This window comes from Vicugna pacos, chromosome X (assembly GCF_048564905.1).
Source record: "Vicugna pacos chromosome X, VicPac4, whole genome shotgun sequence".
NCBI lineage: Eukaryota > Metazoa > Chordata > Mammalia > Artiodactyla > Camelidae > Vicugna > Vicugna pacos.
In genome coordinates this window covers 6,067,742-6,085,737 of record NC_133023.1, presented here as the reverse complement: position 1 = coordinate 6,085,737, position 17,996 = coordinate 6,067,742, and the positions used below count along the sequence as shown (strand labels likewise).

Sequence of the window (17,996 nt, the reverse complement as noted above, 5' to 3'; positions counted from 1 at the left end):
AGTCACACAGGAGTTGGGGTAGCACGTCTAATACATCTCAAAAGAGCTGAGATTGTCTTAAACATTTTCTAAGATTTCATTGGTAAGCACCTTCTCTGAATAACAGCTGTGTTTGTGAAGCTTATGAGAAGCGAGGTGACGTGTGATCTGAGGAAGAGACCGAGCTCTGCAGGAGCTCACGGTAACCTCAAGGGAGGGCGTGTGCCTCTGGGCACTGGACCGCTCATCTCCGCCTCCTCCAAGAGAGCTGGGGACAAGCTCTTCTGGCAAATCTCCCTTAGTATTTTATTTCTTGACCTCTAGTCGGGTGCTAACGACGTGATTCCTGTGAGATTAAATAGATTTGTGTGTGTTTATCTAAACGGTGCTGTCACACAATGGGCATCTAGTAAATGCTAACTCTAGTAAGGATAAGTAAATAATAGTACATGTCATCATTTGAGGGGGACAAGGGAGCACATGTCAGCGAGGAACAGAATTAAAAGGCCATGAAAATTTCCAGTTTGCATCTAAAACACCAAGGCAAAGCCATCCGGGCTAAGGGAAGTCAGACCAGGGCAGGATGACCCCCGCACAGCAGACCCCTGCTATTTAGCCGCAGGCAGTGCACTGCTGCCAGGACCCAGAGGAACGGACAGCCTTGTCTCCGAAAGTGACAGTCTTGGAAATGAGACATGGCTGGCTACGTCTTGGGTTGCCTCCTTTCTCCTTCTTTCCAGCCACTCTAATTTTCATCTCTTTAGTAAAGGTACAGGGCTGTTCATAATACGGAAAATACTGTTCCATGTGGGAGAAAAGTCCAGAGATACAAACTCAAAGCAGAAAACACAGTTAGGCTTCTTCGCATCGGCATTGCTAAGGTGAAGCCTGGCATGTTTATCAGATCCTAAAGCTGCTGCTACTTTTGGGATTCACTTCAAGGCCAGCAGACTTAACACTGAGCTTCCATTATTAAGTATCTGATGCGATGTCTGGCACTTACTAGGCACTTGACATAAATTAACTGAATTTGAACATCAACAAATATTCATTGAGCATCTGCAATGTGGTCAACACCATTTCAGCTGGGGGGCGGGGCGGGGAGGGGGGTTGTGAGTGTCCCTGAGAAGTATCATGTATGAAACTTACAAACAAGTAATGACCTTACTACCTATCTTTTATTCTAAAAAGTCTGAAGTGTTAAAGGGACACAGCAAAGGCAGAGACGGCGTTGTTTTTTGGTGCACGGTTGAGATTGTGGAGGAGGTGATTTTCAAACTGGGTCTTGGACCGCAGACTGGAACGGGAGAGCAGGAAGCCCAGGGAGGACCCTGTGTGGAGGCACGGAGCAGAACGTTTGTGCATTTGTCTGAAGGTGGCCACTCGTGGGGTTTGTGGGAAGCTGGGGAGGCAGGCTGGGAGCAGATGATGAAGGGTTCTTATGAATCTGTACACTGAGGAGTTTGTGGTTTACCTCGCGGCCAGTGAGAGTCCCGTCAAGGTTTTTAAGAGGAGGGATCCACTCAGATGTGCTTGTAGGACTAGCCCGGTGAGTAAGTGTGGGAGAACTGATGGGGTGATGCTTCATGACCATGGCAACAGTTGACGTTGAGGAGATCTGTGTGTAATCCCTTATGACAACTTCGTTCAAAATACCACCTTTGTAGGGAATTAGAATGTCCCTTGGGACTAAAAGTCAACAAAAAAGACACTTCTCACAAATGAACAAATACCTGCTTGATTTTCATCTTATGAACACCGGAAAACCTGAAACTATCATTTCCTCACCCAGGAGCATTCGGAAGCTTAGTGTCAGGTGTCCCGCCCTCCCTTAACCAGGACACTTTCCTCTCTGCTCGCGCGGGTAAAGATCAGGATCTGATGATACGTCAGTCTTACCATTAGCTTCAAAGTGGGGAGGGTGGGGGTTGTATCTCTCAGGGGATCGGCGCCCCTGCTCCTGCAAGGCGCCCAGGATCCCGTTACCCCACCCCCACCGCGAGGGAAGGGGCGTGGCTCCGGCGGGGGCGGGGCCACCATGGGGCTTGGGGTGTGCCCTGGGGAGGGGTGTCCGGAGGAGCACAGAAGCCTGCCTCAGTGTGCAGGGGTGGAGGGGCCACAACGGGGGCACGTCGTAGGCAGGGGCCTGGGTGGGAGGGCGTGGGCGTGTGGGCCTTCCCTGGCCGTGGCAAGGGGAGGGGCATGGCCACCGGGTCCGTGGACAAGATGCATGCGGGACGTAAGGGCTGCGGCCAGTGGGCAGGGCTGAGACGCGCGTAAGGGCTGCGGCCAGTGGGCAGGGCTGAGACGCGCGGCGTGTGGGGGACCGAGCAGGTTGTGCTCGGGGCGGAGCACAGGTAGCGCGTTCCCAGGCAGGAGGCCTGCGGCCTACTCAGAACCTAGTGGGTGGGCTGACGGGGGTAAGCGTGTCTCTCCCGCGTGCCCGTGCTCTCCCGCGACTGCCCTTCCCGCAGTACGCCAGTGCCCGCGCGGTCTGCCTCCCCCGCGGTACTCCGCCTCTGCCGCAGTTCCCCTGCCTCCGCCCTCACCCCGTGCTTCCCACAGCGCGCCTTCCTGTGCGAAGGTCCTCGTCTCCCACCGTGCGCTACTTCTCCCGCAATACCCTGCTTCTCCCGTAACGCCTGTAGTTCGCCCAATTCCGTTTCTCCTGGATTCCTCTCTCCCTTGAGCCCTTGTCTTGCCTGCAATTCCTGTTCTCTCCCACAACACCCATTTCTCTCAGATCCCCAGGATTCCCCATTCCTCCCGCAACTGTGTTCTTCCTCGTCTCTCGTAGACCTCCCTTCGGCAATTCTGTTTTCAACCAAACCCATCTTTCCTATGATGCTGTTTCTGCCACATTCTCTGTCCGCACCCCCGACCCCATACCTTCTGTTTCGCAATATTCCCCGGACACTTCTGCATTCTCCCCCATAATCCCTCCCTTCTGCTACACTCTCTGCTGTACTCTTTCTCCCACACTTCCGCAGCTGCCTCACAGTTACCCCCATGTCCCGCAATTCCCCATCTCTCTCACAGTTCCCTCTCTGTCCCGTAACTCTACATTTTCTCCCACAACCCCTTGCCTTTTCCACAATTCTCCACTTCTACATACACTCTACATTACCCCACAATACACTCTGGGTACCATAATTTTCCATCCTATCCCACACTCCCTTCTCTTTCCCACAGTGCTCTATTTCTCCCAATACCCACCACTTCCACAGCAGTTACACACGTGCCACACAAGTCCACGCCTCCCACAATTCCATATTCTCTACAGTAAGCCACCACACATCCCGAAATTCCCCATTTTCTCACACAATTTCATGTCACCCACGGTTCCATATTCTCTCTCACATTCCCTTCTCTTCTCACAATTCCTTGTTTCTCCCTGAAGTCTCTATTTGCTCACACAATTCTGCTTTCCCACTGTTCTCAGTTCTTTGTTGTGAGCTCAATCACCATTTTATTTTCCAGGATTGTTTTCAGAAACTATTTATCCTACAGTCCTCTGTTCTTCCAGTAATTTCTTTTCCAGAATTGCCTCTTTATATCAAAATTCCACGCTTCTCCCAAAAGCTGCCACAACTCCCATAGCTCCTCATTCTCTGCCACAAGTTGCCACACCTTCCACAATTCCTCATTCTCTGTAACTAGCTGTAACACCTCCCACCATTCCTCAACTCTGCCACTAGCTGCCACACCTCCCACCATTCCTCATTCTGTGCCACAAGTTGCCACACCTCCCACAATTCCATATACTCTGCCACAAACTGTGACACCTTATACAATTGCTCATTCTGTGCCACAAGTTGCCACACCTTCTACTATTCCTCATTCTCTGCCAAGCTGCCACACCTCCCTGAATCCCTCATTTTCTGCCACTAGCTGTCACACCTCCCAGCATTCCTCATTCTGTGCCACAAGCTGTGACAACTTCCACAATTCCTCATTCTGTGCCACAAGTTGCTACATCTCCCACAACTCCTCATTCTCTGCCACTAGCTGCCACACCTCCTACCATTCCTCATTCTGTGCCTCAAATTGCCACACCTCCCACAATTCCTCATTCTGTACCACAGTTGCCAGACCTCCTGCCATTCCTCATTCTGTGCCAAAGATGGCCACACCTCACAATTCCAGCAACTCTGCCACGAGCTGTGACACCTTCCTCAATTCCTGTTTCTGCCACAAGCTTCTACACCTTCCACAATTACTCAGTCTGTGCCACAAGTTGCCAAAATTCCCACCATTCCTCATCTCTGCCACATCTGCAAAACCTCCCACCATTCCTCGTTCTGTGCCACAAGCTGCCACACCTCCCACCATTCCTCATTCTCTGCCACAAGTTGCCACACCTCCCACCATTCCTCATTCTGTACCACAAGCTGCCACACTTCCCACCATTCCTCACTGTGTGTCACATGTGCCACACCTTCCACCATTCCTCAGTCTGTGCCACAAGTTGACACACATCCCACCAATCCTCGATCTGTGCCACAAGCTGCCACACCTCCCACAACTCCTCATTCTCTGCCACAAGTGCCACACCTCCCACCATTCCTCATTCTGTGACACATCTGCCACACCTCCCACAACTTCTACTCTCTGCCACAAGTTGCCACACCTCCCACCATTCCTCATTCTTTACCACAAGTACCACACCTCCCACCATTCCTCATTCTCTGCGACAAGTGCCACACCTCCCACCATTCCTCATTCTCTGCCACTAGCTGCCAGACCTCTCACCATTCCTCATTCTGTCACTGTCACACCTCCCACCATTCCTTGTTCTGTGACACATCTGCCACACCTCCCACAATTTCTACACTCTGCTACAAGTTGCCACCCCTCCCACCATTCCTCATTCTCTGCCACAAATGCCACACCTCTCACCATTCCTCATTCTCTGCCACAAGTGCCACACCTCCCACCATTCCTCATTTCTGCCACTAGCTGCCACACCTCCCACCATTCCTCATTCTGTGCCACAAGTGCCACACCTCCCACCATTCCTCATTCTGTGACACATCTGCCACACCTCCCACAACTTCTAGTCTCTGCCACAAGTGCCACACCTCCCACAATTTCTACTCTCTAGCACAAGTTGCCACACCTCCCACCATTCCTCATTCTCTGTGACAAGTTGCCACACCTCCCACCATTCCTCATTCTCTGCCACAAGTGCCACACCTCCCATCATTCCTCATTCTCTGCCACTAGCTGCCACACCTCCCACCATTCCTCATTCTCTGCCACAAGTGCCACACCTCCCACCATTCTTCATTCTCTCCCACAAGTGCCACACCTCCCACAACTTCTAGTCTCTGCCACAAGTGCCACACCTCCCACAATTTCTACTCTCTGGCACAAGTTGCCACACCTCCCACCACTCCTCATTCTCTGCCACAAGTGCCACACCTCCCGCCATTCCTCATTCTCTGCCGCTAGCTGCCACACCTGCCACCATTCCTCATTCTGTGCCACATCTGCCACACCTCCCACAGCTCCTCATTCTCTGCCACAGTGCCACACCTCCCACCATTCCTCATTCTCTGCCACAAGTTGCCACACCTCCCACAACTCCTCATTCTCTGCCACAAGTTGCCACACCTCCCACCATTTCTCATTCTGTGCCACATCTGCCACACCTCCCGCAACTCCTCATTCTCTGCCACAAGTGCCACACCTCCCACCATTCCTCATTCTCTGCCACAAGTTGCCACACCTCACACCATTCCTCATGCTCTGCCACAAGTTGCCACCCCCACATTTCCTCATTCTGTGCCGTAAGTTGCCACAGGTTCCACAATTCCTCATTCTCTGCCACTAGCTGTCACACCTCCCACAATTCATCATGTTTACCACCATTCCTCTTTCTGTGCATGAAGATATCACACCTCCCCTTTCCCTTACAGCCCTATATCTTTCTTACAAATCCCTACTTCTCCCAGAGTTTCATACCCTCCCATAATTCCGTGTCTCCCACAATTCTCTGTTGCATAATTCTCCATTCTCTCCCGGAATTCCTCAGTCTGTCCCATCCCTTTTCTTTCCCAGTGTTGCATTTTCTCCCACAATTCTGGATTCTTCATCGTCTCTAACTAATCTGTTTTCTTCTATGATTCTGTTTTTTATCACATTCCATCTCTCCACACATTTTCTCTCCTCGTATTTGTCTTCCACCGTAACTCCTTCTCTCTCACAGTTCCTTATTCTCTCCAGAATCCCCATTCTTTCTCACAATTTGTTTTCCCCCATCATCCTTTGTCTCCCCACATTTTTCTCTTCTCTCACAATTTCTACTCTCCCTTGACTCCCTGCCTGTCATTATTCTGTCCTCCCCACATGCCATTCTGCCTCTTCCCACAATTCTTGTTTCTTTACCCAAATCCTCTGTTCTCTCCCATGCTTCCCTATTATCTTCCACATTCCTCTGTTCTCTCATCCATCTTGCTCTTAGTCTTCTACAGTTCTCTGTGCTGTCACTTGCCCTCCTCGTAACACCAGGTGTCCCCCGGGTTGTACTTGCTAGGAGAGTGCAGGAGAGAACACAGCCTGGGCCTCTGACTCGGGGCGGGGGGGGGGTGGTGGGCTAGATCAAATTCAACAGCTTGAAGGGCAGCCAGGCCCAGGTGGCATATGTTCTCTGTGGCTGATGCTCCAAGTCCCCTGGTTGAGGTTCCTGATTTGAGAGATCCAAGAACAATAGCTGAGGCACAGGAGACAGCCAACATGCCTTCCCACCTGTTAGATCTCCATGGGGCCAGGAATTTCCCAAGAACCTCCCTAGCTCGCAAAGCTCCTTCTAGGGAGTTGTTAGGAAGGGGCTTGGCCCTTGGCGCCGTGAGGTCGCCAGCATCTGCCTCTCCTGCAAGGACGCTTGTCGGGTACTCACACTGCACCAGTAGAAGATTAGTCCACACACCCCAGGAGCAGCCTCGCCAAGTCAGCTTCTGGGAGACTTGCTCCGCCTGCACATTCTCTCTTTGAGGAGACCCATGAGACCAGAACAGAAAACCCCTGGACAGGCATGCCTGCCAGAAAGCCCAGGGTGGCAAGCAGCTGGCCAACTCGGCGCGGGCGGGGCTGGCAGTTGCTCAGGCACAAAGGGAATCTCCGTGGAGCCCCAGGGGGAGGGTGAAGGAGGCAGGAACTCTGGGAAAGCCACAGGGTACAGAGCGTGTCCCCAAGTGTGAGGTCATGGGCTGGGCGGGCTCCTCAGCCCAGACCTTGATCCCAACCCCCTCCCCCCTGCTGTGGCATACCAGCGCAGAGTCTTTCTATGACGACTACAGAAATCGCACACAAGTTCCCATGAGCCCAGGACATCTTCATAAACAGGGGGTGACCCTGTGAGAACCAAGCCTTTGTGAGGCACCACCAGCACCCCAGCAGTAACCTGGTTCCAGAACTGGAAGTGTTTTCTCGAAACTGTCCCAGCTGGGGCCTGGGCTCAGGCAGAGCAGGGTCACTGCTCAGCAAAGGGTCTGCGCCTGTCACCCTGCTCGGCGACCCAAACGCTCTTCAGGGTCTGGCTGCAGGGTCCGTGGCCACAAAGTCTGTCCTTCCCCAACTTCTAAATTCCTTTACCCTCTCTTCGTGGGTGCATCATACCTGGTCTGAGTTACTCGGACCTCCGTTCTCCCAGACTCATCTTAATCCTGCCCTGGGAGAAAACCTGGAGCGCCTCTCCCCTACACAGGCCATGAGGGGGGAGGCAGTGGTGGTGGGACACTGCAGCCCCAGACTTGCTTTTTCTTGGTAACATCGTCACCTCTTCCTGCAACTCAGGCTGCCCCAGGCATTTCCAAGCACAACTCATCATCCCCTCTGGCCCATACAACGCTGGCATTCTCTTTCCTTCCCTAAGTGTCCTCCAAAACTCTGCCTGCTTCTCTTTCTGAGTTGTGCTTGTTCTTCTTTAAACATTAGACTCAATTAATGCTCCGAGGTACCTGTGCTGCATCCAGCTGGTGTCAAGGCAGTGACCCCACTGTACTTTTCCAGTCAACATCTGTTTATCGGGCCTATTGGTGGAGGGAGTTGGGTATTTGGAGGTTTTCATGAGGGGCAGTCACTGGCCCCATGTGCGTCGTTGAAAAGGGCACCTTTCTCTGCGTCTTCCAGCTCCGTTTCCGGCACCCTTGCTGGGCGGCTGCACAGCAAGTTCTTCATCCACCACTAGGGGGCAGAGGAGGGCAGGCTTGGATCAGTGATTTAGCCCCGATCCACGTTGTGCTGAGCAGTGATACAGTTTAAGGAATCCCTGGAACTGAGTGGACTCAGAACCTGGCCTATGGCAGACATGCCTGAATATTAGCTGAATAAAAGAACAATTCTGACCTCTGTCCCGAAGGATTCCCACGGGTTCTGAAGGACGGTGTGTCACTGGGATGGTTAAACAGACCTTGCACAATTACTCCTCCCGCAGGAGTGGTGTCTGCTTTCATTCTACTGGTTGTTACCGACTTCCCCTTCCCAAACCGTGTGGCACCAGCCACGAAAGGGCAATTCTTAGTTATACTAAGAGACGCCCTTTGGGCTCCGGCGCTTCCCCGGGTGAACGGGGGCGGTTTCCATTTGATCTGCAGCACTCGCGCGGTTTGGCTGAGACCCAGCGGGGTGGTTCGGGGGAGGGGAGGTGGAAGAACGCAGGATCGTTCAGTCACCCTAGATGGCTCTGTGGGATTTGTTGTGTCCTTCGGTGAAATGAAAGTAGCACGTAATATGAACTGTATGTGAAAGTACCATGTAACTTAAGAAAATACGCGTTTGTGATGCTTGTGAAAGACCTGCCAGGACGTGGAAACCATCCCACGGCGGGTCTCTCCCTCCCTTTCCAGGTTCCGACGCCAGCACCGTTGAAATCCATGTTACAAGTGCGTCCCGCGGCGGAAATGAGGTTGGACCTATTGCAAAGCCGCGGGGAGACCTGTGAGAGGACGCGACGGGGCCCAGACCTCGTATTCCTCAGGCTCCACGCTCCTCGCGCCTCAGAGCCGTGTTCTCGCCTTGCAGTCACCGCAGCCCCGGGGGGTAGTCCCCCCAGATCTTGCTGTCGTCGTCCCGTTAGGGCGGATTCCCGCGGACCCCCTGTGCGAGGAGAGGTGGCCCGTGAGTGCGCGCTGGGGGTGGGAGGAGGAAGAGTCCTGGACCAAGCTCTCCGCAGCTCCTGTCGTCTCCGTGCACGCGGGGTTTTCTGGTCTGCCTGTAACGTGAGCGCCAGATCCAAGTCCTTGGGAAAGTGAATAAAGCAGTTGTGCCTGAGCGCCCGGCCTGACGCGGCTTCTGTCTGAACAACGCCTCTAGCGAATGGTGCTGAGGCAGACGGGGAAGACGCCAAAGGCCCCGCGGCGGAGGGCCCCGCGGGGCGGCTGCGCGGCACGTCCCGCACCCGCCACCAGGGGGCAGAGGAGGGCGGGCTGGGGTCCGCGATTTGGCCCTCGGGCCCCCCGTGGCGCTGAGCGGTGGTGCGGTCAGAGGAATCCTTCGAACCTGACTTTGCTCAGACCACTGCCCACGGCTCCATCTTCCCATCAGATGAAATATATATATATAAAATTATATAGAGAGTTGCCCTTCGCGGACACCAAAATACGCAGATACTCTGCATCTGCGTGGTCCGCATCCGCGGGGGGAGGGGGCCCGCAGTGCAGAGGGCCGACTGTACATAAAATTATACATTATAAATATATACGTGTGCATATACATATTTGGGGGCAAAAATACTGTATGTAACATGCACTGGAGACCAGCCACCTACGTAAGTGTAGAAAAGCAAGACACCGTTTCCTCCTCGAGACGCTGCAGTCAGCTCTGCCGCCTGACGCCCCTCTTCGTATCAAGATGAGGACTCCGTTTCGCTGTAGGAAAGCTGTCCAGGATGCTTCTGGACTTGTGCTTTCGGAGTCATGCGGCGGCAGATAGATTCAGGGCATCTCAAGGCTGTGACCGGGATGCCCAGGTCTGCGCAACTCACATGGACCTGAGCTGCCTCACGGCCACCCTGACCCAAAGTGTCCAGGAGGTGTGAAGGAGTTAGCTCTCCCGGGTGGCATCTGCCTTCATCTCTGTACGGATTTTGTGCCTGTCCCCAGCCTCAGAGGCCCCTCCTGAGGACTCCCACTACTGACCGGGGCACAGCCCCACCCCCACTCTAGCGCAAAGACGCGGGCCGCTCGCTTTCCCAGGCTCCCTCGCAGCTAAAGCAAGGAACAGCCCTCACAGAGCCAGTCAGACACGTGTCCCGGGTCTAAGCTGGACGCTAGCGCCCCAGGGAATGGGCCGGGCAGGAGGAGCACTTCTGCACAGGGGTTGGCAGCGCGCACATCCCCTGTGGAAGGCAGCCTGGGTGTGCTTTCCGGGGCCAGCCCAGTGTCCAGTACTGACCTGTGGGCAGCTCCCAGTGCTGTTTATGCCCGGGGGCATCTGCATGGATGCCATCCTGCACCCTGATTTTGGCTGCTCCTGTCTGCACAGTCTCCAAGCCTGGTTCTCCAGAGACTCCCCAGAGCTGCCCAGTACCCTCCTCACTCATTCCTCCTGGCTTACATTAGCCAGAGGCAGATTTGGAAGCTTGCAAGTTAGAACCCATGCTGATCTGACTGTCTCCTTAAAGCGACTCCTCGTAGTGGACGGGGTATCTGCACAACTGGCAGGGCGGTTTTGACTGGGGCGGACAGACCCATGGCTACGCACCAGGACACAGAAGCGAGGGTCAGAGACAAAGGTGGTATCAGGTCACTCCTGGGCATAGCAGACACACGGATAAACGGGATGACAGCAGACAACGCTTGGTCTGAAGCAACTGCCCTCTGAGGCTGGTGCTGCAGGGGATGTCTTGTTGTTTTGCAGATGCTAGAGGGTATTAATCCCCAAGATGCTAAGGGGAGTGCTCTGGTGGAGAGAAAGCGATGGTGGTGGGAGTGACGGAAGTGCTCGGAAAGGTGAGGGGTGTGGGACACACAGCCAGGAGTCTGGGTGGCTGGATGCGACATGTAGCTGGGAGTGTAGTGGGGTGGAAAGAGGAGACTGCTCCTACCAGGTGGCTTCTGTTTCGATTTTAATTTACCGCCTAGCTAACTTATCATGCCTTAAAAAGCGTTTCAGCGCGTCTACCCAGTTCCCCTGTTCCAAAGATACCCTCCTCCTCCTCGTTTGCAACTGGGGCATTTCTGGTGGAGTTTCTCTCAGTAACTTCTGTGTGAGTAACTGTAGTCCTAATAGGAGCCCCTATTCTCCAGAGTACCAGCTTCACGTTTTAGGGGGAGGTAATACTGCAACAGTCCTGGCCTCCGGAATCCCCGCAGAGCCCGGCCCTCCCAGCCCCCGAGGCCTCCTGTGCTGTCCTCCAGGTGGAGCTGCGTCTTACCTTCAAAGTGGATGGAGACTCTGGAGAAAAAGGAGCCAGCCTGGAAAAAAAAAAAAAAAAAAACCCAATTCTGAGTCTCGTGTAAGGAGACGTACCCGCTTCCCACCCCCTCCCACCCCTTCCATGCGCCTGGCAGTGATTCCCGGGCGTCCCGCAGAAGTGACCAGCACCAGCACCCACAGGTGCGCAGAGACCTTCCCATGAAATAAAACAACACCTCAGAGAGCCTCTAGGAGCAGCAACCTGATACGGGCAGTTACAAGAAGAAAGTTCTCTGCTCGCGAGTGGAAACTCAGATCCCCAGTAAGTGGGAGCCTCAAGGGACCAAACTGCCTTTGACCCCCTGCAGCAAAGGGTTCCATGTATGTGACGACGGAACTTACGTAAACCCTGGACGGTCTGTGTGGTCTCAAGCCCGTTTCCTTCGCAGGACGGAGAAGGCCCTTCGAAGCTGTTGACGTGGCACCAGCACTGCGGCTGACGCCACCAAAGCCCGCGTCCCGGGCACGTTTCTCCTGGCGACTCTGTCACGAGCTTCGCTGCCGGCCACGGTGTTTGCCCCCGGGCTCTCCGCAGCGCCTCCCCTTGGCTTCGGTGGCAGGGTTCAGGGCGCTCAGGGCCTCAGCGCAAGCCCACCACGGGGGAACACACGCGGTCCGCTGTGCGGGGCTTCAGGAAAAGCCCAAGCAGGCAGGGCTGGACCCCGGACAACGCTGGGCGGGAAGGGTGCAGGGCGGCCCGGCCTGCATGGGGTGGGGAAGATGGCGCCTGACCGTGTGGGCGACTCGGTGCGCAGCCTCCGTGCGCCTCCGCGCCGCCAGCCGGTTAACCGGGCCACACCCACCAGTTCACTCAAGGGGCGAATGCAAACACCTGGCGGAGCCCACGGCTCCAGGAGTCTGTCCGCGCCCTGCGCAGGAAGAACGGCCCGTCCCCCGCGCCCTGACTTTACAGGTTCTTCCAATTGCTCGGAGCTCAGCCGTGAACTGAACTCCCGGGAAACCAGCCTGCCCGACAAAATTCACTTGCTTCCACCTTCTAAAAGAGCCAGCCTGAAAGAAGGAAACGTACTGAAAAACACTCCCTTTGTGAGGTGACCGGGGGCGGCTGGTCCTCCTGCGTCACGACCTTCTGTCCCTGCTCACTGGTGGGACCGTGCCGGCCGCCCTCAGGGATCCCCCCCTCAGGAAATGCAGGGTCCCCCTTCCCTGAGTGCTGTCAGCACGGGGCCCAGAGTTGCTGGCCACATGAGAAAAGCACACCACCAAGTTCTCTAATATCAAAATAGAGCAATTTATTCAAGACACTGAGTATGAGCTGTTGATTCTCTCTCGGAACAAATGAGCTACGACACACAAGGTGATTTTTCTCCAGAGCGTGAGGGGGAAGGGGCGGAGCGAGAACAAAACGGGGTCGGTGTGGATGGAGCAGAATCTGGAAAACGCGGAGGGAAGCCCGTCTGGCTGTACGTCTGACACAGACAATAAACACTGCAGAAGCCAGAATTCACAACCTCAGTAAGCGGCGGGAGGAACAACTCTGCATTTGACCAGAAAAACACGATTTGGAAAAAAAAAGTGGAACAGAAGGTTAAAAAGGGGGAAAATAACAAGGAAGAAAGCAGAAAAACAGACCGTAACGTTTGACAGTGCACTTCACTTGGCACCACGATCTACTTTTAGAAAGACAATGACTGTGAAGCCCTGGGTGCCGCGGGTGGCCTGGCGTGCCCGGTGGGGTAGCACCCTTTTCCCCGGTGTGCACAGGACGAGTTCTTGGTCACTTCAAACCCAACCAGACATTCCGGGAAGGATTGTGACGTCTGCCGTCAGCATCTCGGTTCCGTTCGATCACCGAGACTTAAGCATTTACTTCCAATTTTTCAGAGCTGTAAACGACGTCCCGTGGTAACACGGCCCAGGGGGCAGCCCTGATGACAGAGGTGACTCCATCGACTGCTGGTGGGGTGCACGCTGGCGCCGAGTCGGACGTGGCTGTTGTCGTGCTGAGATGGGCTGGATTCGAGGGGCGCTGGCTGCGTTCGCATCTTGGTTCCCCTTGTGGCCCTCAGGAGGTTCCTTTGTGACGGCCGGTTGGGGAAGCCAGACAGGCGAAGATCTGACTTCCATCAGCGTCAGGCTCACCGTGGTGTGTGGAACTGAGCCCCTGTCCTTGTCCTCATAGCCCTCGTTTCCAAGCCAGCAATTCCTAAGTGTTCAGATGCATCCAGAGTCGAATGCCAACACTTCGAGACCCTGGCTACCGCCCTTCCCTGAGGACTGATTGGGGAACCCCTGCCTGTGTGTCCCACCACTATCCCCCAACAGCAGGCTCTGGCTTGTCAAACACAAACCGTGTCCTGACCCTGGACGACGGATGCGCCGTAGACATGACATTCTTATGTGGGGAGGGGTCTAGATGGTGTGCGTCCAGAGCTCCCCAAACTGCACCCCAAGCCTAATAATTTCTTGGGGCAAGAAATTAGCCATGTATCCAGGGGTGTCTGCTATCTTCAAAGGTGGGAATGGAGGAGACTCCATACAACTCTGACCTCCTTAGCTAAGCGTGTAGGTAACAGAGGCCCGAATAAAACACCCAACTCGTCAACAGAGCGCTTTCCGGCCTTCCACAGATGGGGCCTGAACAATTCGCAGATCCAGGGAGGTGCGTTACTGATCCGACGCTGATGGACACGCTCTGGCTTGGGAGCTGGTCCTGGCCGGCTCCTTCTTCTGCAGGGGCCCTGGTCCCACCCTGACGGCTTGTTTTTGGCTCCAGGGATGGAGTCCACCCTCTGAATGATATCCTGGCTCCTTGCTGGAACAGATGCGTGGCTGCAGCCCACCAGCCCCCGGGCCCAGACCGCCTCCCCATGCCTGGCTCCGCCCACGGACACGGAACAGCCCAGAGGCCCCAGGTTCCGCACTCCCCACACCTCTCCTGTAAGACGGGGTCAGCGTCGGGTTAACAACAATACCAGGTCACCCGATGCAATAAAGGAAACTCCGCGAGGAACACAAAGCCATATTTAATTTTTTAAAAAAACAGTAAAAAGATTCATTATTTAAAAAAAAGAAAAGTCTTCCTTCTAGTCTCTTGAGAGAGAAAGAAATGAAGACGACGGCAGAAGTGATCAGTGATGTCCTACCTACGTGATGCCCCCTCAGGGCCGAACACCCGTCCCCGCTGGTTGTGGTCATCAGATCCAGTGGGATCCTGGAGCCGGGCCGGCGGTGAGGCCGGGGCTGGCGGGCTGCTCTTGGCGGGCTGACCCCGGGAGCCGCGGCTGGAGTGACCTTCCTCACAGCCAGGAAGCTGGGTGCACATTCCGACGGCTTCTTTGGCGCCCACGGTGGGTTCTGGGACTCCCTCTCACGTCCGGCCCCTTCTCCATTCCTGTCCTGCCGGCCACCGCCGTCAACACACCCCGAAGGACGCCCAGGTCTGCTTCCAGCTGGGAGGGCCGGGACTGTCTGCCCACCCGGCGTCCTCACTGCCCTGCCGGAAGCTGACAGTGAAGGGAAAGCTACCTCACACCCTGCCTGTGTCTTCCTAAGATTCCTTTTAAAATATGAATCACACAAAGCTCTCTATGTCTGATGGCCAGTTTAGGATTTTAAAATTGCTTTAACATAAAAATATTTTTTTTTCCAAAAATACTGGGGGCTCTTTCTCTTATAAGTCACTTTTTTTTTTCTCCTGTAAAAAGTCCCCCTGCCCTGCCTTCTTCCATAAAGCACTTAGGATGTGCCTGAAAGTGCCTTTGAGACCTAAGCTGGGAAGAAACTCAGAAAGGGGTGGGGAGAGCTGGGGGGGAAGAAACTCAAAAAGGGGTGGGGGGAGGGGAGGGGAGGGGGAGGGAACACCGTCTGCCAGAGACTCCGTCATCACGTCCGAGTCTGGTGCATAAGGCTGTGTCCACCAAGTGTGTGCTGCCCACCAAGACCACGAAGGAAGGAAGGAAGGAAGGAAGGAAGGAAGGACGGACAGAGGGCAGGGGGCCAGTGACAACAGGAAAGACGCCACAAACCCAAAACGGTTTCCGCCTCAGACAGAAGAGCCCCGGACGACAGGATTCCAGCAGATACAAAAAGCACGGGACAAAGATTCTAGAAAATACAAAGTGTTGGGGTTACAAAGTCGCCCAAGTCATTGGTACAAACTGGTCTTTGAACATCCTTGTGAGAGTAACTGTAGTGTCCAAATTGTTAGGAAAAAACGAAACAACCCACCACGTGGAGTGGTTTTTCTCCCCCCTTTTGGTTTCTCACAGCGTCTTTCCTTCTTTTTCTTTTTGGCACAGCTTTTTTCCTTCTTCGTCTCCTCTCAGCCCTCAGAGCCTGCTCTGGACGGGGTCCCACCCACGCGCCGTCTAGCTGCTGGCTTCCCGCTTCCCACGTTCCAGGTGGGAGCCATTCTTCCCCCTCTGATGGGACTGTGGGTATGCTTTTTGCTTTAAATTTCTGGATGAAGATTACAAAAAAAGAGAGACTCCTGTGGCCAGGGATGAGCTGATTGCAAAGTACACTCTAAGGTCAAGTTCGCACAGTTTCGGGGCTGACAGAGTTGTGTCTGGAGAGTGCTCCAACCCCACACGTTCACTGCTGGTCCACTAGGGTTCTTTTCCTATAGTATTTTGTGTTTACTTTCGTAGATCTAAAACACACACCTGGAAGGAAAGAGGAGGTGCCGGTTATCGTGAGAGGCAACCCAGGAGGCCTTCAGAGAAGAGGACGGCCGACGGCCCACGGCCCACGGCCCACCACCCACCACCCACTTTTTGTAAATAGACTTCCATTGGCACAGAGTCATGAGGATTCAGAGAAACTCTAAACGACAGGCTAATAACATCTGAGCATCTGACCAGTCAACCCCTGCAAACAGCCTAGAGGGAAGTAGCCAGGTCCAGGGCAGCACTGGGAAGGAGTTGGGGGAGGCGCAGCCCTTGGTGGGGGTCACAGACCAGACACCCACATGGGGGCTCAGGCCTGAGCATCACTAGGGGGCCAGGCAGGCACTTGGCCAGCCGCTCCTTGCCCTCTGCCCCACAGTTCAGGGCAATTTCAAGTGCAGGTGGGAACCAAAAAACTAGACGTCCCAGAAGCTGAAACAGGGCCCCCGGGCCCCTGGGCCCCGTGGAGTGGAAGGTGGGAGCTGTAACACCAGAGGCCCAGGCTGGAGTCAAGACGGCAGCAGGCTTCTGAGTCTTGGCGCCTGTCATCTCTGCTGTGGGGGCGTCCTAGGCACAGGGGAGGTTCAGCAGCATCCTGGCCTCCACCCAGCAGACACCAGGAGCAGCCCCACGAAGCAGGGACAGCCACAGTGCCCCCCGGCCGGAAAAAGACACCACGGGAAAGCCACCATCTCACTGAGAAAATCACTGAGAGTGAGGAAGAGACAGCTGCTCCCTGATGCGGTGCCAACCTGGCAGGATCCAGCCAGACATCTCCTTCACCCGACACACATCCAGTGAGAGCCAGCTGTGTCCTCGGAGACTCACCCCACCCCTGGGAAGCCCAGCCAGTACCGGGGGCCTGCAGCTTCCAGCCCCTCCTCCCTCGCGCCCTCCGCGCCCCGGCAAACCACAGGTGCCGCTTACAGAGCCGTCGGACGCGCTGGCGCCCACTTTGTCCCCTCGGGCGTTCCAGCACACCTCGAAGATGCCGCCAGTGCCTCGGTAGCTGTGGACGAGACTCCCACTCTGCAAAGCAAAGCTGCGGTCACTCACGGTGCCAGGGCACCAAGGACGTGGACGTGGTCCCCCAGTGCATTACCGCAAACATCCTCAAACTCAGAGAAGCTAAGAGTATTTTCAGGAAACGCTCGGTGGCTGTAGAAATGCGTCTCACAGACTCGCTACACGGGCAGCGTAGGTGACCTATGGCTGCCCACGGAATCGGCCTCGACGTTTTGGCTGGCGTCACGCTGCCTCCCACGGGTCACCGCAGCCACGGCCGGATGGTGGCAGGGAAACCGAGGCAGCTGGAGAGGAGCAATCCGCCTGTTACGCACTTTTTCTCATTTAGAAAAGCCATCTTGTCACTGAGGATTAAAGGGAGCCTCAACATGCCTCAAGGGTTTTGTGATTTGTAAGAAGAGGGGTTAAGGGACCTGATGAGCTGTCGACAGCAGGCAGGGCCAGACCGATGATGTCATTTTACAAGTGCACCCACCGCTGTTTCAGTAAGGGTTCAGACCAGAGGCTGCCACATGTCATTCCCGCGATGGGTGTTTTCCGGGGCCTATCCAGGGCCGCGAGGCTCTGCTTGGCGCCAGCCGGGTCCCACCTGAGGGCCACTATCGCCTCTGGCTGGCCGACAAGACAAGACTCGTGAGAGGCAGCTCCTGGGAAGCCTGAGGTCCCCGTGGACCGCCCCCAGCCCCACGCGTTTATGTGGCTCAGGTACCACCTCCCCCGGCCACCAGTGGGTGCGGGCAGAGAGTCAGCCAGGCGAAAGGGAATTGGGAAGCTGGGTGCGGGTGAGAGAGAGGCGGGAGGGCTGTTCAGTCCACCCCAAGGTCACATGGAGTGGACCGCTGCTGCTGGCCACGACCCCACACCACCATCGCTGCCCCACCTGCAGGAGAAGCGCGAGCTCAGCGCCCAGAGGAGCACTTTACGCTCCTCCAGGCCCGCTCG

General features: G+C 55.2%; 2 protein-coding genes and 1 long non-coding RNA gene across 7 annotated transcripts in view; 1 reads left to right on the top strand and 2 right to left on the bottom strand.

The window, feature by feature from the left end:
• Positions 1-11,985, bottom strand: part of LOC116277223 (uncharacterized) — a 36,812-nt gene extending 24,827 nt beyond the window's left edge. The window contains exons 1-2 of the long non-coding RNA XR_012067477.1: positions 11,740-11,985; positions 11,357-11,396 (exon numbers count right to left, since the gene is read on the bottom strand). This is a non-coding gene — a long non-coding RNA (uncharacterized lncRNA). The remainder of the gene's footprint in view (positions 1-11,356; positions 11,397-11,739) is intronic.
• Positions 1-17,996, top strand: part of GPR143 (G protein-coupled receptor 143) — a 44,252-nt gene that overhangs the window by 18,210 nt on the left and 8,046 nt on the right. The window contains exon 9 of one of the 2 annotated variants that reach the window (XM_072956032.1): positions 8,829-9,252. The exons of the other annotated variant lie outside the window; for it this stretch is intronic. Coding sequence (XP_072812133.1) covers positions 8,829-8,923 — 95 coding nt within the window. The 3' untranslated portion in view covers positions 8,924-9,252. Of the gene's footprint in view, positions 1-8,828; positions 9,253-17,996 lie in introns of those variants that run through there. 2 annotated transcript variants of the gene reach the window in all.
• TBL1X (transducin beta like 1 X-linked) overlaps positions 15,642-17,996 on the bottom strand; it is a 196,322-nt gene continuing 193,967 nt past the window's right edge. For all 4 annotated transcript variants that reach the window (XM_072956027.1, XM_072956029.1, XM_072956028.1 and 1 more), the window contains 2 exons: positions 16,956-17,057; positions 15,642-16,025 (listed from right to left, as the gene is read on the bottom strand). In XM_072956027.1, the coding sequence (XP_072812128.1) occupies positions 15,999-16,025; positions 16,956-17,057 (129 nt within the window). In that variant the 3' untranslated portion in view covers positions 15,642-15,998. The remainder of the gene's footprint in view (positions 16,026-16,955; positions 17,058-17,996) is intronic.